Source organism: Mycetomoellerius zeteki, unplaced genomic scaffold (genome assembly GCF_001594055.1).
Source record: "Mycetomoellerius zeteki isolate Tzet28-1 unplaced genomic scaffold, Tzet1.0 scaffold655, whole genome shotgun sequence".
NCBI lineage: Eukaryota > Metazoa > Arthropoda > Insecta > Hymenoptera > Formicidae > Mycetomoellerius > Mycetomoellerius zeteki.
The window spans coordinates 439,532-466,271 of NW_017257670.1; the positions used below are offsets into that span (position 1 = coordinate 439,532).

A 26,740-nucleotide genomic window follows, 5' to 3' on the forward strand; every position below is an offset into this window, starting at 1 on the left:
TGCAATTACCGATGCACTTGACGCGTCCTCAACAGCGAATCGTCTGAACGAACGCTTGTTGCTGCGGCCACCTCCTATAAAGCCCATTTTAGACGATCTAAAATCAACGACAGAATTAAAAGAACTTGAGATTCCAAAATTCTTAAAGCTCCCAAATTCGTTTTTTACATAAAGAGTTTAAAATTACGGAAAATATTATAAAACTGCAAGGAATATTTAATAAGCTTCTTAATATATTATTTATCTTTAAAAAAGACAGTTTTAAGAAAAGATTTTTCAATTCGAGATCAGAATTCAGGAGAGGATATTTGCGAGCTTTGCGAAGTCACGGTATCAACGCGAAAGGTTTCTTTCCACAAATTTTGTTTACAGTTTCGGTCCATAATGAATAGAATTCTGTCTCCGAATTATAGATCGTCCAGACGGGGCTTAATACCGCCTCTTCTCTTTGTCGTCTCGCAAACATTCGTCAACATCGCGTCCCTCGGCGATCGTGTCTGGAGTCGATTAAAATGTCATTTATCTTCCCGGACGTTCCACCCTAACTCCCACGGCGCGGGAGAAAACGCGAGCCGAGGTGCGAGGTCCGGGGGCTCATTATCGTCGAGCAATAATGGGCCGACCGCTTGAATATATAGAAAGTGAAAAATGCCCGCGATGGTCAGACAAGGTCGTCGGAGAGAGACGACTCATTCGGTTCACGCCAGATGATTACTACTGGGCTGCGTTCAGGAATTACGCCCGGATAACTCTAAGCTATAGGTTACGTTACGTATATTATAGCAAAAATGCACCCTAGAGTTATCTAGGCGTAATTTCTGAACGCAGCCTTGCTGATTGAGGATTGTACGATAATAGGCGCGAAGGCGTTGCTCTGTGCTCGATACACTGAAAAAATATTTAATTTTGAAATTAAATCTTAATACAAATTTCATTAAGCACTGCGTAAACATTTACTTACAATAAATGAATATTTACTTAAAAAAAAAATGATAATTAAATCAAATGGTTTTTATATTAAATAAAAATATGTTTAGTGAATATTTATTTAGAACTATTCAAACAATTATTAAAAAATTTAGTATTTACAATCAACAGAAGATGCTATTTTCGATATAATCTATCTTTATTCTCGATATCTGTGCCACGAGACAATTTCAAAATTGCTTGTTTGAAAGGAATAAAGGATTATTACTAATAAGCGATGCGAATTCTCTACGGAAATTTTTTTCCGCGAAATGTAAACCTCCATCGATCATTTCGCCACCGTTAAAGGGAATAAGCGCCGAGCGCAAAAATGGATTGGTTTTTTTGTGCGTTGGAAAAGATCTCTCCCTCGAGGGAGGCTGAATCTATGCCATGGAGGGTAAAGAAGGAGGAGACGACCACCCAGACGACCGATAAACACTCAAGGGAGCCGTATAATGGGAAAGGTATCGTGAGGATCAATACTCCGTAATTCCGTGAGACTGTCATACCAAAATTGACAATAGACGTACAATACAATAGACGCAAAATTAGCGATATCTCGTGGTCGATGGGAGAGAAGCATTCTCGTCTCATTCACAGAGCATTCCGATTCGTATTTCCCTAAGACTTTGTTGTAGATTTTTTGGATAATCGCGCCTCATGCCGACAAAATGAGCCCCTAATACAAACGTCAGTAACGTATTGTCGATTGCGTGAAACCACCAGACCCTTTTATGTAAAAGACCACTTTTACGAATCCCCTCGTTTCATGGGGTTCTTGCCCCTTCGGGCATTTATTTTCACCAACTCTCACTTTCGAGGGTCTTTGCGTTACAGTCGAATCTTTCCAGACATTTAGAGTCATAAATGTCACACGAATCTGGAAGAATTTGGCAGACTTTTAAATCTATACTTTTGCTTCTACACTGTTAGATGTGAAAGGATCAACGGGGCCAATCTATTAAGTTAACCCTCTTGCAACTGTGGTCTTTAAAAGCACCATCGATATTTTACTTTAATTTGAGCTGAAGAGCTAAAAAGCTTTAGCTGAAAAGTTTGAATTTATGTTGTTGGCGGTGGGTTAATCACCATTTTGTTATTTTTAATTTCCAGGTTTTTGTGTGTCAAAATGTAGAGCAATTTTTTTTCTGTGGTTGAATTGCTTAGTTTCAAAGAGTAAAGCGGGGAGCACAGACTCTTGCATAACGCATAAGAAAATTAATCTGTCAAAGTCCTTTATTTTAAAGAAAAGGAGAGAAATGAAGAACTTTGATTGATTCATTTTCTTATGGATTATGCGTTATGCAAGATCTATGCTCCCTGTTTAAACGATATCAATATATACATTTAGTAAATAATAAGCTACATTTGAATCAATTTAATACATTTCTTGAGTTAAATTGTTTAACTACATTGCCTTATTATTAGTTAAATTAACGATGTATCGAGTGGCAGCAGTGGCGCCTTACAGAAATGGATTAAAAATAACTCAAATTAGGTTTACCTAATTTGATATTATAAATTTAACAATTATACATTCTCACTTTAAATCACGAATGCACTTGAACGACTCAATTCATATTGTCCTGACGATAGATTCTCATATTCATAAATTCTTCTAGTAATCCTTCAAGCGTGAAATCTACATTCCATTAGACACTCCTTATCCCTAGATCTACAAGTATCAAAGTCGCCGCTACTTTTAAACTCATAAGATCTTAGTTTCCCTCAATTAAATAGATAATAAATATTCAATTTATCGATTAAATATAGTGTATTACTACTTATGATACCATAGAGATATTATCGGCACGTAAAGTGCAATCTTCTCGTTCTGAGGTAAGAGAAAGAATTCACATTCACGTGATGCCGAGGAGAAAATTCTCGGATAATGAGAGTCTACTCGAGGCGAACGAGACTCAACACGTTAAGGGTAAAATAAGTGCTTTCATGCAACCATTGGCACTTCGCATTCGTCTCGTGATCACGTAATTTCGCTCGACCTTCGAGAGCAGAATCGCTCCTATCTTTCTCTTGCGGCGAACTTTCTTTTCAAAGCGTCGATCCGATCAATCTCAAATTCTACGATTCTCACATCTCGAGTTTTGCCGTAACTGTAAATCACCGACCGGCACCGGTAGCATTCGCTATCGAGAGGCGTCGTCGTCCTCGCGCGAGAGGAATGTCGAAGGACACGGAAGACGCGGAAAAGGCGCCTGCCTGCTGATCTTCGCCCTTTCACCGCTTTAGAAAGGATACCAACCGCGAAGCACCGGTCGCATAATAGATGCGCTTCTCACGCAACATCAAGAATTGCCTGTAATTTGCATTGAAAGCGATTTCTTGCTCTTTATTGCGCGTGATCGTCCGTCGTCTGAAAAAATTTCTAGACGGAAAAACGACACGTGTACGTAGCATCGAATAGGAAACAAATATAAATATTAATAAAATAAATGGAGTATAAAGTTCCGATGAAATAAATTTGATTTTTTTTTTCGTTTCAGGGTTGAGTTTAGATAACAGCAATATGTCGATGTCATCGGTGGGTCCGCAGAGTCCTCTCGATTTGAAGCCCGACACAGCCCTTATCAACCCAGGGAACTTCAGCCCATCGGGTCCCAACAGTCCAGGGTAGATATTCTTGTAACACTTTAATTTATTCTTAATAAATATTAATATAAAACTAGACTCGATAACAAATTTTTTAAACGATCTTTCATAATAAAGAGAATTCTCGCGATTATCTTTTTGATTAAAAGAATTGCAAGAGATACTGCTCATCGCGATTTCCTAAGATTTTAACTCTCCTGAACTAAGTTATTGACGCTGGATATGTAAGACCCATTTAACACTTAATACACATGATCGAATCATTCATGTCTTTATTTTCTTTGAAATATTTAGAGCACTTGGCTAAATAATAAAAAATTTCTATAATTTTTTTAAATATAACATAATTTTATAAATATTTCTAAAGATGTTAAATTATAATATGTAAGAATCATTTAATAATTTTTTTGTATACTTATAAAAATGAATCCACGACCCATCATGTACAAAGGACTGAAAAATCATCGTATTTATCAAGGATCTATGTATATTAATTAAAAGGCAGTAATTAATTTCAAGGAATCAAAATAGATAGACATAACGCGTATAAAAAAGAACAAATATTTCAAGCATATTTTAATAAAAGATAATCTAAATTTATAGATGTAACATAAAGAAAATTAAACTGATTGTGATATTTTTGACAAAGAGATTTATTATTTAATGGATCCAATAGACCCATCAGCTCCGGAAGGTTAAGAGCGGATCTTTCGCAATCTATAAATTAGCACAGGGTGTTCCGAAATGTGCATGCTACGGTTGTAGCGGCGTAGATCTCATAGACGATCGTTCTCTGCTTTGCATGTAAAGACCCTTCAATGCTGGTTGTCACAGCAACCTCCTGAGTACATCGCCCAGCGGCCAGAGCAAAACGATCACGCCTTATCCGCCTAATCACCCCTTGTCGGGCAGCAAACATCTGTGTTCGATCTGCGGCGACCGTGCGAGTGGCAAACACTACGGCGTTTACAGGTAAGTTTATCATTTCCGTATCGTTATGCAACGAACTCGTTAGTATAAAACGATCGGCCGAGCGAACCTCGATAACCTTATTGACTTCCACTTACCATTCTCCTTACCTTTCCACTTCGAGGTGAAGGAGTTCCGTGAAGGGTTGAGGAACAATTCATTGCGCTATCTCTCGTGATATCCACAGAAAATGCTTCAAGTTAATACGTTCGTAGGAAGTATGTATCCGATGGAAGTCTAACGAAGTAATACTTCCTCACGTACCTCGCTATTTGTCATGCAAATTTGATCCTTGACGCGCTGCGATTTTATTCAAGAAATATACGCGCTCGAGGGTAATCGGCGTTTCGATTGCGGCTGAATCTTTCAAGCGGCGACTTCAATAGGAGCGAACAAACTCGTTTGTGTATCCCTTATGCATTTCATCGTGCAGCGGCCAACTGCAAAATAATTACCTTACTCTTCCATTGCGTTTCTCGAAGGAAGCGAGCATACGAATTATAAAGATTTACCAAAAAGAAAGATAGCAGGGTTGCTACAAAAGCAGTTTGCTACAAAAATGGAAATAAGGGAAAAGTTAAGGAATTCTACAAAATTTTCTGGAAAATTAAAATTCTTGGCTTTAAAGAAATTTAATATACATATGTCATATCCTACACAGTTTTACTAATAACTTAACAATTAAAAATGCAAGCAGTGTCAGCAACATTAGTATTAATTTACGTTGCTATGTTAAATTAATTTTAATAAAATATTTAACGATTTCTAAATAGGACGAAATTACAAAAAAATTTTTTTAATATTGAAGTTACACAGGGAAAATTATAAAATTTTGTCTTGAAATCAAGGAAAAGTTATGGAATTTTAGGGTGAGAAACAACTCTGGAAAGAGAGACTGAGATACGCCCTATGAATATGAATTTATCGTTGTCGTCGTCGTCGTCGTCGTCGTCATCATTGTCGTCAGATGACTTTGCTGTCGCGAGAGAGGTCCTCCAGATTCGCTTGATAATCCTGACCCTCGTCACCGAAGACGACGGTGAATAATCCGTTTACCGACAAGTTCCACCGACAATGCAATAATAATAAGAGGGCCGTTTATTATGCAGTCCATATTACCTATATAGCGTCGCGATAAAGTACCACCGATAAATGCTTTGTTTTTTCCAATTATCTACCTTCCAACCTGCGCCCAATCGAAGTAAGCACGCGATGCGCAAAAAACAAGCAACACGATTCCGAATAATTAAACCGAGTGGACGAACGACCAGTGTAGACACGGAGGACATTTTTATCGGCATTTTCAGTGGTGGAATACAGTGCTCGAATACAACGAGGCAACCGTCGACCTTTCCTCAATTATTTAACGCTCGATAAGTCTCGAGGCTGTCTCGTATCTTTACTCAAGGGATTAGCATTAACTTCTTCGGGGGAAGGATATACGCGCTCGTCAAAGTATTTGGTGTACCGTCTGCGAAGTTACGATCGCATTTAACGACAATGATTCTACTTGAATATTAAAAACACATGGAAAAAATTTTTTACGTTAGATATAGTTTCTCATTTTGGTTTAATTTTAAGATGACCATTAGATATTTTCGGATCTAAATCGAAATAATTTTATTACAAATGTAATAATAGTTATTTATTAAAAATAATAATACAGTTATTTATTATATATATATCATTCGAAATTATTTTTAAAAAGGAAAGTGCATTTTCTCTCTTAAGAAATATATAAAATTCTTGTCAGCTGAAATCAAAATTAGTATTTGTTATTAATGTTGCTTTTAAAATATAAATTCAAAATTGAGTTTTTCCATTGTCCACACTTTGTTCATTGCAGAGAAAACATTCAACTATTGCGTTATTTCGAAGAACCTAATACATATTCTGTACATATTTTACAAAATTTAGAAAACATTTTTCAGCAGATTTTTTGCACGGTTTGCTTAAATTGAGACATTTAATATGTTTGACGGGACAGCAGGACAAGCACCTCGAAAATAGGATTGTTCCTCTGAAATCGAAACAGCTGATTCATTTAGGTTTAACACTAAAACCACCGATGATATCTCTTATTAAAATCAATTTGATAACTTCTTATTCTTTTCGATTATTGAAGAATTATTTTGGTATTGTTAGAATTATTTGTATTATATTTACACATTTTCAATATTCTGTACTGTATATCCAACACAAGAAAGAAAAATTTACATGATTAAAGTCAAAATAGTATCATTGGTGGTTCTGTAAAATTAATAACGATCGTTTTGTACGATTGCTTCGGATTATTTACCATATTACGCAACGTGGTTGAAATAAATATTTCGGAAGTTCTCGAGTATCCTTATTCTGCTGTGTAAAAGAATTTCTTAAATCTCGCGTTACGATATACTGTTCTTCGGAAATCCGACACTGAACTTTGACTCACGCGATCCTTGATTATTAACGGAGGCTTCCGCGCGACCGTTTTTTCTTGCGTGCATACGTAAGAAAAAAAAGCTGCGAATGCGGCGTCGCGTTTGCATAATCGGCGCGGTGCGTCGAACCGTCGTCGGCTGGCAGAATAATAAAAATGTCGACGAACCAACAACGTGACACGTAACGCCAAGGCGTCGCGCGAGGCGGGGAAACGCGATAGTAGGTGAAAAGGCTTCCACACCGCACGTCGTGGCCGTCGCAAGAACGGGTCCGCGTATCGTCTTTCGTGTTGCAGCTGCAACAGGTCCGGTCGCGGCGAACCGCCGCGTTGCGTGTGCGTCCGCGAAAATGCATTTCTGAAAAGGAAGAAACATCTGCGATGACTTTTATGCGAACACGCGAGCTGCTCGCTCGAATGCTCCATCGCAAACACCGCATATCGGCCGTTCAACAGCGATGTTCCGCACCTTGTCAACGCGCGTATTTGTCGGCTTTCGTAATTACCGAAGAACGTCGCGTCGCTCGCAACGAAACAAGCTATTTTTATCTTGTATAATAATTACGCGATAAAATAATTTTATCTTCTACAATATTTACGTCATCTGTATAAGCTCCATAAAAGATGAAGCAATCTCTACGAATCTTTTTTATTCAAGTATACATGCACAGAGAAAAATGTTCTGGTTAAACCAACAAAAAGGTCCAATCACAGAATAGTAAGACCAAACAGAATTTCTGGTTATGATAACTAGAAAATGGTTATAATAACTAGAAAATGATTATGATAACTAAAAATTCTGTAAAAGTAGAAAAAAAATTTTTTTTATTCAAAATTCTAGTTGAGTCCTTTTGTTGATTTAACCAGAACATTTTTCTTAATGTAACTCAAATATAATTAGATTAGATTATTATTGTACTTACACTCTAAATTTCTTGCAGTAAAATCTCACTCCAAGAAAGTAAAAATACAACCCTTCACTTCTTGAAAAAGAGTGACAATTTTCATTCTTTTTAGAGTGAATTTTCACTCTCAAAGGAGTGAAATATTTTCACTTTTTTTTCAAGGGCGATTATATTTTCACTCTCTTGGAGTGAGATTTCACTGCAAAAAATTTAGAGTGTAAGTACAATAATAATCTAATCTAATTATATTTGAGTGTCTGCTCCACAAGAATGAATAAAAATTTAAAAAATGTATAAGCACTGAAAGAAAATAGTCGTACTAGTAATTAGACATTTAAAAATAGCGCCTCTACATGTATTATTAAAATTATAACATACAAGAACACAAAAATAAGTTATACAAACTAAGAAAATATAATAATATTAACCATGTAGTAATGTAGGAAACTATTACTTGCAGTAAATGATTAATTAGTTATTATAGCATTATTTAATTAAAAAAAAACATTTGTCTAGACTGGAAAAATGTATTTGTCATATCTTATTTGTACGAAGTCTGTAGAACTATGTAATTATAGTTGAATCACTATTTTACTATCAACAATTAATTATTATAATGACTATCAATTAATTCACATACATTGTTGCTATAATTAATATTTGTATAGTATTCATGTCAGTATTACTTTCGTTTTTATTACTTAATGAAACTAGTTACAGGTATTTAAATTTCAGAAATTCCAATAAAATCGTTGTCAAAATTATTTCACTTTTTTTCACAATCAATAAGGAAAAAATTAACATTGACGCGATAATCGATTTCTAATTGGGTGACATTATAATTGACACGTATATGTATTATTTGCACCTTTAACATTCTGTTCGTCGATATACAAATTCATGACGCCGCCGTATTGCGGGCGTGCCCCCGAATTTCAACGATAGATCTCCTTAACATTTTCCCCGCAGTGGCTTTACGAAACGATTCAAATACGAAAGTTAGATTCTCAAAGTAACTTATCCAATTAAAACTTGTATCGACTTTCTAATTTAGCCCATGAGTTACCGCGGTGTAGCGACGAAAGTAACATCACGGAGGAGGAGAAGAGGATCTCGTGGATTCTGCGCTGAGACATATATTCCAAGTTGTATCTATCCACTTCGTATTTCGATCTCCTAACAACATCCTTGCTTAATGAAAGTGGTCGATCTGCTTCGTAACGATTTGGGATCAACGTAAAAAGGATGCCGTTGTCGGTGTGTAAATGTACAACATTTTCCTCCGGAGGTAATATTCTCGCAGAGTAGTATTCTTTCGTTTGAGGGGTTCTCTCAAAGATTTTACACGTTTGCAATCTTCATGAAACATCCCGAGCGTGACTTGTGGACGAATGAAGTTCTTGCACGATTAACGAGATAGATTAAAAAGACCATGAGACCTTCGATTTTAATTTCATCGAATTTTTCTCTCAACACGGTTTCGTTCCTTTTTAATTAATTGGATTCTCGATAAGTGTCCTATTATAGGATAAAATACGGTACAATTCTGAACGAAATACAAGATGGAAAATACAAAACTGGAAATTAGAAAGATGTTAGGGAAATCTAAAACGACCAGAGAAATCAGAGAAATGTAATTTTACATTTTCTGGAGAATTAAAATTCTTAGCTTTAAAGAAGTTTAATATGGATACATAAAAATACCTCTGCAATTTTGGAATATTATCAGCTTAACAATTAAATGCAAGCAGTATCCCAATATTAATAGTAATTTACATTGCTATGTTTAATTGCTCTTTCGAGCAATTATTTAGAAAATAATTAACAGTTTCCAAATTGGACGAAAATATTTAGAAAAATTTTAAATATTAAAAATCAGAGAAAACAATGAAATTTTGTCTGTAAATCAGGGAAAAGTAATGGAAGTTTAGGATGATGAGGAATTTGCAATCCTGAAATAAGGTATGAATGTTCGAGATTCAAATTTAGTTTTTTCCTGTCTGGTAAAGTACTCTTCAGTAGTACTGAATCAGTACCCTCCACACAATGGGAGGGATCAGGATTATCAAACTTAAACTTCGAAATTGGATTGAAATCTCATTTCGTTCAGCATTGCACCATGTCCGAGATGGTACCACTTTATGTTGCAGTTTCCAATGCATTTCCAATGCACCGTGCATATTTTCGCGCAACGTCGATTCGCGGAGCCGTGGCCAGTTTCCACAGCTCCGGAATTCCGCGATCATTCGAAACACATTCGAATTATCGCGAATTCCGCTCTAGTTTCCGCGAATCGGCGAGCGACCTCGAGATCATCCATTCTCGTTGGCAGAGCGCTTACGCCGAGGTCGATCGCTGGTGTACGGCTGGTGCATGCCGGGCGTGCAGGGAATCCCGATGCACGATGGCCAACGTGTCCCCCCCTCTTCGCCCCACTTTCCCTCGTTCTTTCCCCTTCACCCCGCGTACCGCGATAGCTGCACCGAGCTACAGACCGGCCTGGCCGACGTTCGCGTTGCATCAGAGCCCCGTCAACCTTGGACTTGCCGCTGTTGGCTCACGAGGTTAGGACGACTACCCACCCGTAGTTCCTACGAGCGGAGGGGGGCCCCCTCTCCATCTCTCGTCGTATATAGGCACTTTGCTCCAGTGGCGGCTAATTAACCCTTTAACCCAGTGCTGCTCGTTCCTCCTCGACCGACAAAATGCCTTAGAGATTGGCAAGTATAGTTCGCTTCATGCTTCCCTTCTCGTCTTCCAGAAAAGATATTTAATTGACTTACATAATCGAGATATATGAATATAATCGCGATATACGTAGTTTTATTTACTCAGGAAGGATTATAAGATTTACTTTGCGTTGAGAATTAAGATTCCTTACGTAAACAGCACATTCTAACATTTTTGAAAATGTGATTTCTCAAAGATATGAAAATGGTTTTGCTGAAGTATTTAAAAATCTAGCCAGATAAATCTGAAAATAATTTCGGTGGATTGTCAAAATAATTATTTACGATGTTCAAGCTATTTACTAGAAGGTCAAAAATTTTCACAGTTCATCATTGCTTTCTACACGCTGAGAAAAATGTTTGGTACAAATAACCGTTTATTTTGTTGAAACTTATAAAAACTTTCTTACTTTTTATTTCGGTTAGAGCAACACAATTTTTAAAAAATAAAAAAGTTTTTGTAAATTACGTCAAAATAAAATCTCTCAGTTCATAATTACTTTGATGGTCCATACAAAATTATTTTCAGATCTGTCTATCTAGCTAAATTTCTAGATACTTCAGCAAAATTGTTCTTCCCATGTAGAATACAAAATTCAAACATCAACACTGGTCTTCTACGCGTTTCAAGATTTTCTTTCGAGGATTTTTCTTTCATCACAGAAAACAACGCAGTCGATTCCGCGAGTGCCTCCGTCCGATGAATTTAAATTTAAAGCGAAAAACCGTCGATCCGTAACTAAGCGCATAGGTATATACGTTTCCACGCGGGAATTTAATTAATCTCATTAAAAATACTCGGGCAATTTGTAATCATCTCGCACGCGTAATTAACCGGGAAAGAACGAGAGAGAGGGAGGGACTTGCCATCGCGCCGATAAAAACTGGTCGTGCTTCCAACATTCGGACATGTTAATACGCCTCGTGTAATGCATAACCGTCATGCGATGCTCCTCGTCCACAAATTGTAGTAATAGCGTGCACAACGTCGGACGCGGAGGCAGGTCGACGGTGATAATCCGGGCGCTGGTGACCATAGAGTATTTTTTTTGAGGTCCCCTCGGTACCTTGGGTGAACTTTATGTTTTTTGGGTCGCTGAATCCGAATTTCGAGGGTACCACGCCGAATTCTTGTTCATTTTTTTGTTATTAACAATTTAGATTGCAAAATCGTGTTTTTCGTGTTTTGGGCGGAAAAAAAATATTTTACCATAAATCTAAGCTCGGAATTCGATTCCGCATGAAAAAATACAATTAAAACTTGTATTATATGTGCCAATTGTAAATTATTCAATTATGCATAATGCTGAGCTCGAAATCCATGCACGACTACGTATGTGGTCTTTATGATTATCGCTCTTATTTTCGCGTTCCTTTCGCGTGCCACGACACCGCCGCGCGTCCATTTCTCACGGATTAAATGCACCGCGACCGTCCGGCGTGATACGGGAGAAGAAACGTATACGTGTGAGCGTTTGTCCGCGCGTTCCCTGGAAGACACTCGTCCAGAATCATTTTATTTCAATTTCATGGTAATCCACCGTCGAAGCAGCGTGTCTTGATGTCTTGAATTACCTTAGTTGTTAAATGATCCTACAAGTGAGAATAAAATGGAACTGCGTGCAATTTAAGTTGAATCGCTCGATTATTCATTCGATAATTGCGATTATGATTCGAATGTTAATTGTATGTACACGGAAAGGACGATTTTTCTGAGAAGGATATGAAGTAGGATATAAATACAAATTTTTCTGAAGTGTAAAAATTTAATTAGATACAGATCTGAAAATAATTTTGTTGAACCGTCAAAATAATTATGTAGGTCGCTCAAATCTATTGCTAGAATGTCAAAATTTTTTTGCAGCACTGCTTATCAAACTGAGTTTTCTACATAATAATTTTGATGATCTAACAAAATTATTTTTCAATTAAATTTATATGTATGTAAATCATAATTTTCATTTTTTATTTTATATTATTTTTTATTTTCGTAATTAATTAATTGCGATATTTTATTCGATACTTAATTAAGCTTTAGCAATATAAGAATTATATTAATTATAATTTTAAATTTAATTTATGTTAATTTATGTTAATTATAAATATATTGGCTTGTTTCTTATTAAAAGTGGTAAAAAAATATGAGTTTACCATATATTTTAATTTAAAAACACGATTACACCATTTTTTTTTAATACTAACTTGAATAATAGATCAAAATGGTCATTAACGAAATAAAGATAAAAAAAAAGAAAATACTTGAGTTAAGAATCTCGTTCCACAATGCTCCTTGCCATTGCTTTATTTCCCACATCAAACGAAACTGTAATCCCACCGTACATTCCTATTTTTTTTCCAACGGAATTTCCTGCGTTCTGGTGAAAAACTACGAGGCACACGCAACCCGTAGCTTCTGCGCCGACGTTATTTGTGCATATGGCGTTGAAGGTCTCTTCAACCGTGATAGAGAGGGGGAGAGAGAGAGAGAGAGAGAGAGAGAGAGAGACGACTAGCGCGGCCAAACGACTCTACACGTGTCTCGTGTCATGAATATTTGTCTTTCGCATAAACTCCGCGAGATCAAACGGCTGTCACGGTGGTCTAGAAATTGCATCACGTGTGCTACGTCGCCCACGCTAAAGAGATGCAACACCCGATACAGTCGTTCTCGGCTATCGGAACGTATCATCCCACCAGGTATCATCATAGCATTAAGGAGATATACATCTTGGTGGATACTCAAATCTTATAAAAGCATTCCCTGAAAATTCCAGAATTTTTCCATGAATTTTATTCAAAATTTCAGATAAGATTAGAGACATTGTACATTAGAGACATTCCAAAACAAATAGTTCAAAAACTATACATTATAGTTTTAAAAAAGCTGCTTTTTTCAAATTGCTGGAAAAAACCGATATTCAATGTTTCTTAGTGTCAAAATGACACAATTTATGAGTAAGTGAACAAGTATATACATAAAAATAAGTGAACAAATATATACATAAAAATAATGTGTTTTAAAACGTAAATTCTAAGACAAATGAATGAAACATGTGTTAATTTAACATATCATAAATGTTAATTTTTTGAAAAAAAATATGTTCCCACGTTATGTTTACAAACTGTGTCGATGTTATCTTTCTTTGTATTTATTCTCTTACATAATATTTGTGTTACCTTCTGACATATTCATCTTTTGTAAAATTAACTCAAAAATTTGAGTGGACCGTTTAAGACATGCGATTTATGTTAAATTCAACACATTTTTTTCAACTGTGTACATAGCAAAGCTTAAGTAGATTTTTAACTCTAGTTTGTCACACTCCGGTCTAATGAACTTCTGAAGTCTCTTTGTAGTTTTTTTTTTTTTTCTCCCAAATATTTTGTTACGAATTCAGTTTAAAACCAAATTATTTTCTAGACCTACTATTATCATATAAACATGATGTTTGGACTCTATATTTTTAATTCTTACGTTAATAGTGCAATAGTGTATGTTTTGTATGTTTTATTGTATATATTATGCGACCTCAATCTTTTATACAATTTCAAAATTTCTGTTAATATAATATATCCCGCTGTGTACCCTATACGCAATTATTTTCTCTTTACGGAAAGAACCGAGAAGCAAACGTGGTAGGTTTTACGAGCACACATAAATTTTTCCAAAATGAATTTTTCTACCCTTGGGAAAAAAAACCGAAAAAATCCGCGGAAAAATTAGAAAAATTAAGTTTTTTTCCGATCCTTTTAAAACTATACTATACATATAAGCATAACTTGTTTACAATATGATAAAAAATATAATTCTTATATTAAAAAAAAACAAAAGATATATAATAATATTTATAATTAAATAACAAACTTGCATTATTTATCAAAAAATGGTCAAAGAAATGATTTTGTCAAACGAAATAGAATTTAAATTTAAAAATAGAATTCGAAAAACTTCCCTGGCAATTTCAATAAAATTCCATGAGAATTCCAGGGTTTTCCTGGTAGAGAACACTTTTAGAGGTGGTGAAAAAATCGATTTTTACATATTTTTAAATATAATATCTTAAGAACGTTAAGTATAATATCTTAAGAACGTTTTTGTAGAGTTATAAATAAATCCAGCGAAAAATAGAGGAGAAATTATAGATGAGTAGGTCGAGCGCATTGAAGACGATAGGTAAGCGCGTCTGCGACAGGACGGTTCAAGTTGGTGCAGGTCGAAAAAGGGCTTCCTCTATTCAATGTATTTACCACTAGCAAGCTTCAGAGCTGCATTCCAAAATACGGACGGTTGGTTGGGTAACAGTATTGTCTGGACGAGCAACTGAAAAAGTTGAAACGTTAGCAGCGAAAATGGGTCATCAGGATCAGAAAGGCTCTAAAATTCTTCGGTCATCGAAAAATTTTAGAAAATCAAGATCCAAAAGACGACGTCAAGCTGAGAGTGTAACTGTCAAGAAGCAGACAGTTACAATACGTTTGCCAAAAAATTGAAATTGATGGGTGATGTTGTGCCAGAAAATAATATATCCCAGTATCGCATTTTCAATTTTATAACGCTGTTTGCAGCAATTTCACAATTGCGTTTCTTGTAAAAACTGTGATGGAAAAGTAGACTTTGGAACAGATAACACTCGAGATCTCGGTTTCAAAATACTTGTGTTATGTGCATTGTGTGAGCCAATATCAATTCCATCGTGTCTTTGCATCGAATCTTCATACGAAATCAATAGACGTTTCATATTTGTACTGAGATTATTAGGCATTGGATTGAAAGGTGCGCGCAAAAATTTTATGGACTAATGAACTTACCACTGTTCGTTGCACAACACACTTATGACGTAATAGTAAAAAACATTCACATGGCTACTAAATCCGTCTGCGAATTGCTTTTACGGAAAGCCGTAAAAGAAGAAATAAAAAAAAACCAGTGAAGCAAGAAATTGTGAAGAAACTGCAGAATTGACTATTTCCGGAGACGGTACTTGGAAAAAACGCGGATTCACATCGTTGTTCGGAATTTCTTCTGTAATTGGATATCACACAGGGGGAAAGTACTTGATATCGTTATTAAAAGTTTGTACAGTAAGATGTGCGAATATTGGAATAAAAAGCAAGACACTGCTGAATATCTACAGTGGAAAACAGAACATGAAACGAATTGCTCAGCGAATTATAAGGGATCGGCTGGGAAAATTGAAGTCGATGCTATAAAGGGAATCTTTTTACGATCCGAGGAACTTCACGGCGTTAAATTATATCGGAGATGGCGATTCAAAAACTTATACAGGAATCTTCAATTCAGCACCTTAACATTATTATTAATAAAAAAGAGTGTATAAGTCACATACAAAAACGAATGGAAAGCCGGCTTCGCGAGTGCAAATGACAACATAAAGGACTTGGTGGTAAAAATAAAATGACTTCAAAAATGATAGACAAATTGACTGTACAGTACGGATTAGCAATCCGTAGAAATTTCAATCAAAGACATGAAGAAAGCTATTTAGGCGACATATTTGCATTACAGTTCAACAGATAAACAACCTCGTCACATAAACTGTCCAACAGGTTCGGACTCGTGGTGTAGCTGGCAACGCGCTAATGCAAACTCTCAATTGGATACTTTCACTCATGATTACAAATCTCTTCGAGAAGATGTTTTGGACGCTATTAAACCCACACTAAAAAAAATTTCTGGTTGGAAATGGATGAATCAGAATTTTCTGGTTAAATTTATTAGAATTCTAGTTGAGATAACCGGAATTCTGGTTGATACAATATTCTGATAAAATCTACTAGAATTCTTATTTTTACCAGAATAATTATATCAATCAGAATTCCGGTTTATCTCAACTAGAATGCTAAGAAATTTAACCAGAAAATTCTGATTCGTCCATTTTTCATCAGAATTACTATTTAATTCAACCAGACCATTTTTCTCAGTGTATTTATGAAAATTTAAGTCAAAGCAATTTGTTGGAACGATGTGTCGGTGGCTTTACTTGGAATAATAATGAAAGTCTCCACAACGTTGTATGGAAAATCGCTCCGAAAACTATGTACAATAGCGCTATAACTGTGGAATTAGCTACTTATATTGCCACATGTATATTTAACGAAGGTGCACGAGCATTGTTGAAATTCTTCAAGCAATGCAAGTGCAGGTAAGCCCAAATGCATACTTCAGGAAAAGATGCGCGCGCTAAACGGCACAAAGGAGGAGAGAATACGTCGACAACCCCAAAACGATCTTTTAGAAGCATCCACTTCGGCAGAAGGTCTGCTTTATAGCCCTGGAGTAGACAATTCAATGTAAGTGTACAAAAACTTTTGTTTTTGTAGTGTAACTGAATGTAAAACTTCAAACGTGTTTTTCTCAAAACGTAGTTTTCAAAACACGTGACTACTGTATCTTGAAGACGACTCAATCGATCGATTTGCAATTTTGCACACTTCTACAGACTAAAAACTAGTTCTTGACGTAGGATTTTTTTCCCACGATGCTTAGTTTTTTTTTCGTAGCCGAAAACGAGCAAAATTTTTTGTGAAAAATCATTGCGTTAACTTTGACAAGCTGCTATTTTATTCAAACGCAATATTTAAAAAAACGACTACGTCAAGCACAAGAGAGATCTATGTTTTAATTTTATAAAACTTGTGCCATTTTACTTTCAGATGAGTTTTGTGCGAATATCATAGCAATGATCACTGCAAACATGGCAATAATTTTATAAAACATAGCATACGAAAATTTGAATAGCGACTCCATTTTATATTATTTTTTCATAAAATTTTAATGGTGAATAGAGAAAAATCAATCATCTTTACGATGGAACAAATTCGACTTCTCTACATTGAAAAAAATTAACCAGAAATTTTTCTGGTTAAATCTACTAAAATTATAGTTGAGATAACCGGAATTTTCTAGTTTGTCTATTTTCAACCAAACATTTTTTTCAGTATATCTATCCATTTTTCTACAAAAAATTCGCAAAATTGGGTCTCGTTTTGAACCGTCTAGGTATATATATGCCCCCTTAACGTCTCGCGCGTTATCTTGTCGCTGATGCTGAGAAAGCGTGAGATACACGAATCGTTATTACTCCGCACTCAACGCGGGAAGAATTTCCTCCTTCTACGGTGCCGCATTTACTAGTGGTGATTAAGGACACAGCGGTGTCGCAACCTCATGCCTCCGTTCGTAATCGAGCCGCGAATTAGTGATCATTGGTGGAAAAGTGTTATCCGACCGAGGGAACGGGCGGCAGGTAAATGGCATTCAGACGCACCTGTGCGATTTCTTTCCCCGTATTTATCATACGTATTTCGAAATGAAGAGATTCTCTCTCGGCGAGAAAGAAGTTTCTTGCCTTCCGGGCTTAAGAAATGCCTTATGCCCGTTTTTTTTACCAATGTAGAGATTACTTTAATTTCAGTTCGATTTGCTTCTCATTTTTAGAACTAGAAAAAGATGAAGAGTTCGTTGAATCAAGATAAAATTAAACTACTGGGTAAATACAAACGAGCATTAGGATAGGACGGGACTACATATTTCGTCAATTTCAATTTTGAAGTAATATAAAATTTATGACAGCAAACAATATTTCGTTGTATAGTAACGCGCTTACAATTACTTTATACTATCATGATTGCTTCTTGAAAGTATAAACATGATTTTTAAAGGTTCAATATATATTGTTCACAGAAACGTAAACATTATCGCTAGAAATGGAGGAAAAAGTCTCGCTCTACTCTAAATCGTATATTTTCTCCGCGAGAATCAAATCCGCGTCTCTCTGCGTTCGATGTTATTTAACGCCTTGCGCGTGCTTTATCAACGATAGCGCACGTTTGAGATTGTATGACAGTACGATGACGCATCTCGTAAAATACGACATCTCAATAGACATTTATCCATCGACGCTCTGCAAATCCACGAGATTAGCGCGCCGTATCGTTTGTCTCCTCGGAACACTATTCGTGCACGTAGACGCGAGAACTCTGCCAGAAAATCAGACAATATACGGCGCGCCGTTTGATTTACCTTTAAATCCTCATGAATGCGTTTTATGAATGCGCCTCCGCTGTGCCGTCCCATTGCAATCGTCTCGACGCGCGAATAATGTATCGCGCTCCCAGTTGCTTTTAGCAGCGTTGACTGCGCGAATTAATTTTGCAGGAAACGCGTTAAGAATCACTCAAATAAATCCAACGCTCGTTTTTCCACGAGGAACGCGAGGGATGCGACTGAAGATCTATTTCTTTGTCTCTGCACTAACACTTTCTATCTCGCTTTCATCAATCTTCAGATGTCTCTATTTTATTTTAAATAAGTTGGAAAAAACGCGGTTTTGCTGAAATATCTAAAAACTTAGCTAGATCTGAAAATAATTTTACTTGGATTATAAAAATATTTACGTAGAACGCTTAAACTGGTTGTTAAATGTTAAAACTTTTTGCAGCATTGTGTCACACAGAAGATTTTATTGAAGTATTTAAAAATATATATATTTATAAATTTAACTACATACAGATCTAAAAATAATTTTGTTTATACATCGAAATGTAGCTTAAACTGGTTGCTAGAATGCTAAAATTTTTTGGAGCGTTGTCACGAACATTTTAGCGTTCTATATAATTCCTTTGATGGTCCAATAAAATTATTTTCGATTCTGTATCTAGCTAAATTTTTAGATATTTTAGCAAAATTTTCTTCCCATGTATACTAGTTGAGTTACAAAAACAGCCTTAAGAGTTGACGGGAATGACACGCAGGGAAATTCGACTTTATTTTCCGAGCCTCGTCGTTCGAAGCTGAATCTTACGTTAGCTTCGTATTCACGCTTGGCGGAGACGCCACATTGTGTATCTTCCGCCGCGCACTGCTTTATTCACGTTTAGCAGATGACAGCGAAATTTAATTCCACTGTTTGTTCTGCACCGGGTAGGATACAGCGTTTTCGGAATATGTGGTGTCGTTCCGTTGTCACTGGAGGAGAAAGAGCGTTTCCCGCGAAATCTTTCGCGGTCGCCGGCGCGAAAATACACGATACGATGTTTTCGCGGCGAAAATAAATTCACTGGCGAAATTCGCCGTCCGAATTTTCTGAATCTTAACGGGAGGGATTTCTGGAGACGTTCCAAAACTTTAAAAACGACGACCCTGAGAGGAACGAAGCCATGACTCACGGCGTCGTTGATGATCGCGAACTCGGCGACAACAACCGCGAGCTGAATGAGGCGATGATCGAAATATCGTTCGCGATTTCCGAAAGCGATGGAAAGAAAATGTGTTGGCTGTGGAAATTTATTACACTGCCGAAAATAATTTACAATTTCTATGCACATGCAGCGCTGTTTATGTCAATAATTTCATCGTCAAACGCCAGTAAACATTTTGAGGTTTTTCATAAAATTAAGATTACGTTATCAGCCATTTCCGATGATGGACCGAGGCCGATCGATCTTTTATTTTTTCTTGGTATTGTTCCCGACAGCTGCTCGCCGTAAGAATTGCACGCGAGAAGTCGTAAACTCGCGACACTTCGTTCCAATGCATCCTCAGGTCGGAGAAACTGATGTGAGAATGTGACGGAGAAGAGTGCCAACAAATCGTTCGATGGACTTAAGTCGTCACGCTGTCGCGAAATACGAGACACTCCGTCGTGATTCACCTTTCGAGTGGATAAGGCCAATGATTATCCCGTGATGCAACATTAATTTCCTACAATCCCTCTTATTTTGTAACTTCTTGCGTTTCTTCTTAAACCAGACTTTGAAGCAAAAAATTTAATTGCGCTCATCCCGTTCTGACGTTCGCTTTAGAAATCGAAATGAGCATGGAATGTCATTCGCTTGTTTTCAGTTTCAATATTTTAAAATATTTAAAATATAACTGCGTGGGACACATCGCGATAATGATATTTAATGTTTCTGAAATTCATTTTTAAAGTCGAAATGAAACTGGAGTAGAATTTACGATAAATGTATCGCGATTTATAAAATAGAACGATTGCAATTAATTATGATATAACAGAATGTAATGACGCGGTAAATAACTTTGTTATCACAGCTGGAGCAAACTCGGTCATGGTTTATTTCTTTCAAGTGCCGTAGCGCAATAATATACCATATAAACGTTGCAACCGTCGTTTTTTTTAGTCTGGCCGATACTTTAACAGAGTTACCACAAAACTGGAAATTAAAGAAATCAGCGAAATGTCAGGGAAAAGTCAGGGGATTTTGCAAAATTTTCTGAAAAATTAAAATTCTCGGCTTTAAAGAGATTTAATATGCGTACGAGATTTAATATGGTTTATTCCAGAACCGCGTCACATCTACGCGGTTCTGGAATAAACCAACTTAATAGTTAAATGCAAGCAACATTAATAATACATTATGTATAATTTACATTATGTTAAATTTCAAATCAGAAATTAAAAATTTCAAAATATTATTGAAAGCATAAGAAAAAATCATTAAATTTTGTCTGAAAATCAGGGAGAAAAGTTATGGAATTTTAGGATGAGGAATTTGTGACAACCCTGTTTAACTTGTTTTTAAAAATTGGTTTTTCTCTTTAATTTCGAGGCACATTCAGCTACATTCATTCAGAAAGTGCCCTTTAAAAGTCAGATTTTATTTTAAAATAGTACAATCGTGTAAAACTGCGTGTATAACAGCGTGTAATGTTGCGTTATGTTATCATTATCTGAAGCGAATTCGTCTTTTCAGCTGCGAGGGATGTAAGGGATTCTTCAAGAGGACTGTACGTAAAGATCTGTCGTATGCCTGCCGCGAGGAGAAATCCTGCATCATCGATAAACGACAGAGAAATCGCTGCCAGTACTGCCGGTACCAGAAGTGCCTGGCCATGGGGATGAAGAGGGAAGCAGTACAAGAAGAACGTCAACGCACCAAGGAGCGGGATCAGAGCGAGGTGGAAAGCACGAGCAGTTTGCACGCGGATATGCCGATCGAGCGCATCCTTGAGGCGGAGAAATGGATCGAGTGTAAGATAGAGCAAGGAAATTACGAGGTAAATATATACACATCCGTGATGAAGGCGTCGCGTGTCGATGCTTATCGCGTATAGACGTATCTTCTTCTGACGAAGAGAAATAAAACAGAAATTTAGATATATAGTAATAACGAAATGATTAAGGTTTAAGGATGTGTGTAACACTATGTAAGTCGCGATTAGAGAGAATGTCGTAGAATATATTATTCATAAAAATAATCTTATACAAAAAAAAATTTTATTACGTATATATTAGTTTATTGTTCGCGATATGAGTTCCAATTTATCTCCTTCACTCACAATTTTTCATTCTCTGCAATTATATAGTTAATTGTGACATCAAGATATACACGGAATAAGAGTGGAGATTGAACTGGACTTTGACTACAAATCAATCGCTCTCTTATGAAGTTACACGTATTATCCTAATTAAGGATTTATTAGATTATAATATAGTCAGCGTGAATTCATGTTATAAAAGTGATATCTTTATAAAAATGTAGCTCGAACGTAACTTCATCAAGATTTTATATACACTATCGCTCAAAAGTATTTGCCTACTCTGTTTTCCTTAATTAAATAATGGAAAATAAGTTTTAATCTTTTTTTTTATTTTTTAAATGTTAGATGTTATGTAACAATAATACTTGATAATTCAAAATTTTACATTTTTTATACGCTCTCTTACATCAAAAGTGACACAACTAAAAAAATTAAATTTCCCAGAAAAAGGAAAAAATACTTTTCAACTTGACTGAAAATTATTGACTAATCAAATAATATAAGCAAAAAGAATTATTCTTAATTATAATTAAATTTTTGTTTCACAAACCTTAAAAATCATTGTTTTTGAGTTGTGATGATTTTTACAATTTTTATGAAATTAATTTACTTTTGATGGGATAATATTTATCTAACTCATTCAGAATAATAATTCATGTTTTTCAAGTTACACTTTTGAAGTAAAAGAGCGACTTGTAATATATAGTGGAATTAGAATGAAATTTAGGCATAAAGAGACATGTACAAAAATCGGATTGGGCAGGTATTTTTGGTAATATAGCTGTCATTCTAGGAAATTTTGACGTCATAATCATTATTAGTGATTCTTCACGGCGCTCTATTTTTTTTGTCAAAACGCATCCTTAGCTAATCAGGAATCTTGTAATGCGCAGACCGCAGTGCACCTTTGCAACGCCACGAAGCAGCAGCTCTACCAGCTAGTGGCATGGGCGAAACACATCCCGCATTTTACGTCGTTACCGGTAGCGGATCAGGTACACCTGCTCAACGCTGGCTGGAACGAGCTGCTAATAGCCGCCTTCTCCCACCGTTCTATTGATACGAAGGATAGTATCATTCTGACAACAGGCGCCGCGGTGCATCGACATTCGGCGCAACAGGCGGGTGTGGTCACAATTTTCGACCGAGTGATCTCGGAGCTGGTGTCGAAGATGCGCGAGATGAAAGTAGACAAAACCGAACTCGGATGTCTTAGGTGAGGAACTGGCGAGACTAGTATTTAATTCTGCTGATCTGTTCAAATTTACTATACGATCATTTGGATCAATATGATTAAAAAATAAAAAAATAAAAAATTTTCACAAAAAATATCTTTAACAGACGAAGTCATCAAATACAAGTATAAAAGTTTTTAAATAAATTATATTAGTTGAGAAAATGAATTACATTTTGGGTCAAATAAAGTTGAGACCAACAGAACTAATGAATTTTTAGTGAGTCTGACAATTGATTGGAACGAAAAAACGAATGTCTATTAATGTCTCTGCCATCACACATTTTTCTTTTCTTAATTCCTTTATTTTTTCTCTTTTATCTTAATACAAGCTAAACCAATTAACGAATGACTTTTGATCTAATATTGATATTGTTTTTCGATATACAGATCCATTATCCTCTTCAATCCTGACGTGCGAGGCATCAAGTCCATCCAAGAAATCAGTCTGTTGCGTGAGAAGATTTACGCCGCTCTGGAAGAGTACACCCGCGTGAACTGTCCGGATGACCCCGGCAGATTCGCCAAGCTGCTGCTTCGCCTACCATCCATCCGTTCAATCGGTCTCAAGTCGGCCGAGCACCAGTTCTTTTATAAGTTAATCGGCGAAGTGTGTGTTGAAAACTTCTTTGCGGAAATGTTGGAAACACCGTCGGATCTTTAGGAGCAGAAGGTGTGCCGCGTTTTGGGGCACACCGATTTGTAAAAAAGTAAAGAAAAGGACATAAGAGGACGTCGAAGAAGAAGACGATGACGACGAAAGAGGATAAGACCCGCATTCGAGTCGAGTTTCGCATTCGAGATGCAACGATTTCTGTACTGCGCCGCCTTTTCCCGCGTTGCAGTATAGACTATCCGTGTGTCGAGCGAGGTGGAATTTACTTACTTCTCTTTATCGCCATCCCCGTCTCCTCCCTCCCTTCTTCCCAGTTTTTCCCCTCGCCTTGTTATTTATGTTTTTGTTAGAGCTTAGCGACTCTTATGTCCAGCGTAAGGAGGCGGTCTTACCGGCCGACGACGCAACACACGTACAGAAAGATAGTGATGTAAATGCGTGTATATGCGTCTTCGTTTTGTATGGCTTGTATACACGTCAATATTTGAGCACAATTTGAACGTGGTGGATAACTACGATCTGCATAATACAAACTTCGATGTTGTCGATCGGTAATTAGTTAATTTCTCAAACCGGTTGAATTTGTTGCGACGATCAGATAGAGAATTCTCTATCTTTATTATAAAATATTGTTAATCACAATCGCGCTGCCTCTTTAGCCTGCGACATGTGTCGTGCCATCATCCGAGCGAAGATCGTGTCTCACACGATGTTTCGTGCCGATCGATCCTTGTTTCGGACAGACGTCGCGTCTTCGTCAAACCGCACCTTTCACAGTCTCACAGAAGTTCCTAGAATTATTAAGTTTCTTTTTTTTTATTTTTGCACTTTGTTACTTTTCGGTCTCTCTTTTTTTTATCTTCCTCGTCTCTCTTTCTTGACAACGTCACCGATTGCCTCGGCGATCTCACTTTTGACGGCGGATACTTGACGAAGACGCGATTTTGTCTGTGCTCGCGAGTTCTCGGACACCTTTACATTCCAACTCTGCCTCGATTCGGATCGTTACTTTAAAGAGCCACTATTTGCATATAGATATGTATACATACATACTTGCATCAATGCGTATCCCTTACGCTCAGTGCGCAAGTTTAACGATAATTTATTGTTTTGTATTTTAGAGTATAGGAAAGAAACGAACTTACTAATTCAATATTAATTAAATTAAATATACGCATGATAAGTCCCCTTTTTTATGCAGCATGTGTCCATAATGAAGTATCAGAAGTGTAACAAATGTGACGTCGGAGCGTGCAAATGAAGTATTTACTTTCAAGGTGTTAGGGTTTCCGTTTATCTCTATTTCTTTTTGGTAAAACGCACGCTCAGATATATACTCGGATCTTCTTCGTTAATCTTTAACGTTTAGATTTAATGATATGAGAAACTCTTACTACGCGTATACTTTGCGGTACTGGAATGCTGTCTTCTGTGTCTAGTACAAATTTGACATGGCAGCAAATAGAGTAGAGAGAGTATAAAAATTTTTTTGTCATAGTTTTTACGACAGTGAGATTTGTTTTCCCCCGGAGAATGATTAATGCACGAAAGCAGATAAAAACAAAGATACAGGAGCTCTCGAGTCTTTGAAAAAAAAAAGAAATATTTGCGAGATGTATAATTATACTATAAAAATCTAGCATACGATAAGAATTAACTGATCGTGGACACAGGATTAAGATAGAACCCTACTCTCGTTGTTAGTAATTTACAGAATTGTGTATCACATGATGTGAGCTGATAGATCCGACGAATTTGTAAATTACATAAAGCGGAGCATCTGCAAATGTTTGCTCAGCGGATTATTTTCTAAATTTAAATGTTATTAGATATATAAAGATGTGTACAAAACGCGTATATATACATATATATATATTTTTCTCGAGACTGTTAATTATTATTCTATCTGTTAACTATTTCTACTTGTGGAGAAATTGGATTAACGACATAATTTATGTGATAGTCAAATTTTAATAGTTTTATGTCAACATCATTGCGTTGACTCAGTTCTTCGTTTGGAAAAAATTTTTAGATGTATAATATTGTATAATAATTTGTTCATTTAATAGAGATACGTAAACGTTTATAATATTAGATTTATACGTATCCATATTTTTAACGAATTTATGAAGTTTGATAATTATAATTAATTATTAATGACATGATGCAATTATGTTGTAAAATGAAAGCGTTCAGATGTATGTAAAATTATTTTTTTATTTTAAATAAAATTATTATGAAATAATATTTCATCATTTTGCGAATGTACAAAACATTTGATACTTTTCGGACTCTTTCAGCTCTAATCATTGATACGATTTACTCTACTACTCTAGAAATAGTAAGGGAATGATCATACTTACTTCAATAATATAAATTATGATAATATTATTGTATATTATTAAACATATTTCTATTTTTGCGTGAATGCCTACGATTGTTAGTTGTTGGTTATTGTTATCTACTTGATGAGAGTTTTTAATGTTATGCGTACCGTGGGAAACAAACACAATATTAAATTCATAATTTTTTTTATAACATGCTGGAGTTACTATTCATTTCAGATGCCTATTTTAGCATTTTTTGATTATTCAGGGAAGACGAGTTATATTTAATGACGCATTAATGCTGATGTGCAAGGAGCAATATCGAGTATGTAAATCGATTTTTTTAATTTCTTATTATATATACGAATTCAAGTCATTCTTGATTTTAAGTAGGGGCGCAGATTAAAGAGCAAGATTCTATTACCAAACTTATCGTTTGATCGTACAATTGTTACTTCAATACTTTTATTGACGAAGCACCTGACCAAAATTACCTCTGAACAATCGCGCGACTAGCGATCACCTCTTCAAATTCCTCACAAAATATAAAAACGATGCTGTAAGTGACCATTAAGATTGGAGGGCGCGAATGAAGCTACCTGTGAATGAAGTTTCATATAAATATATAAATGTTATAAAAAAATGAAATATATCTAT

At 36.0% G+C, this 26,740-nt stretch overlaps 1 protein-coding gene across 7 annotated transcripts in view; it reads left to right on the forward strand.

The window, feature by feature from the left end:
• usp (retinoid X receptor ultraspiracle) overlaps nucleotides 1–25,606 on the forward strand; it is a 101,091-nt gene extending 75,485 nt beyond the window's left edge. For 6 of the 7 annotated variants that reach the window (XM_018457684.1, XM_018457679.1, XM_018457682.1 and 3 more), the window contains 5 exons: nucleotides 3,474–3,600; nucleotides 4,390–4,551; nucleotides 21,339–21,642; nucleotides 22,800–23,122; nucleotides 23,531–25,606. In XM_018457684.1, the coding sequence (XP_018313186.1) occupies nucleotides 3,474–3,600; nucleotides 4,390–4,551; nucleotides 21,339–21,642; nucleotides 22,800–23,122; nucleotides 23,531–23,804 (1,190 nt within the window). In that variant the 3' untranslated portion in view covers nucleotides 23,805–25,606. The remainder of the gene's footprint in view (nucleotides 1–3,473; nucleotides 3,601–4,389; nucleotides 4,552–21,338; nucleotides 21,643–22,799; nucleotides 23,123–23,530) is intronic. The other variant, XM_018457683.1, reaches the window with a different exon arrangement.
• The last annotated feature ends 1,134 nt before the right edge of the window (nucleotides 25,607–26,740 follow it).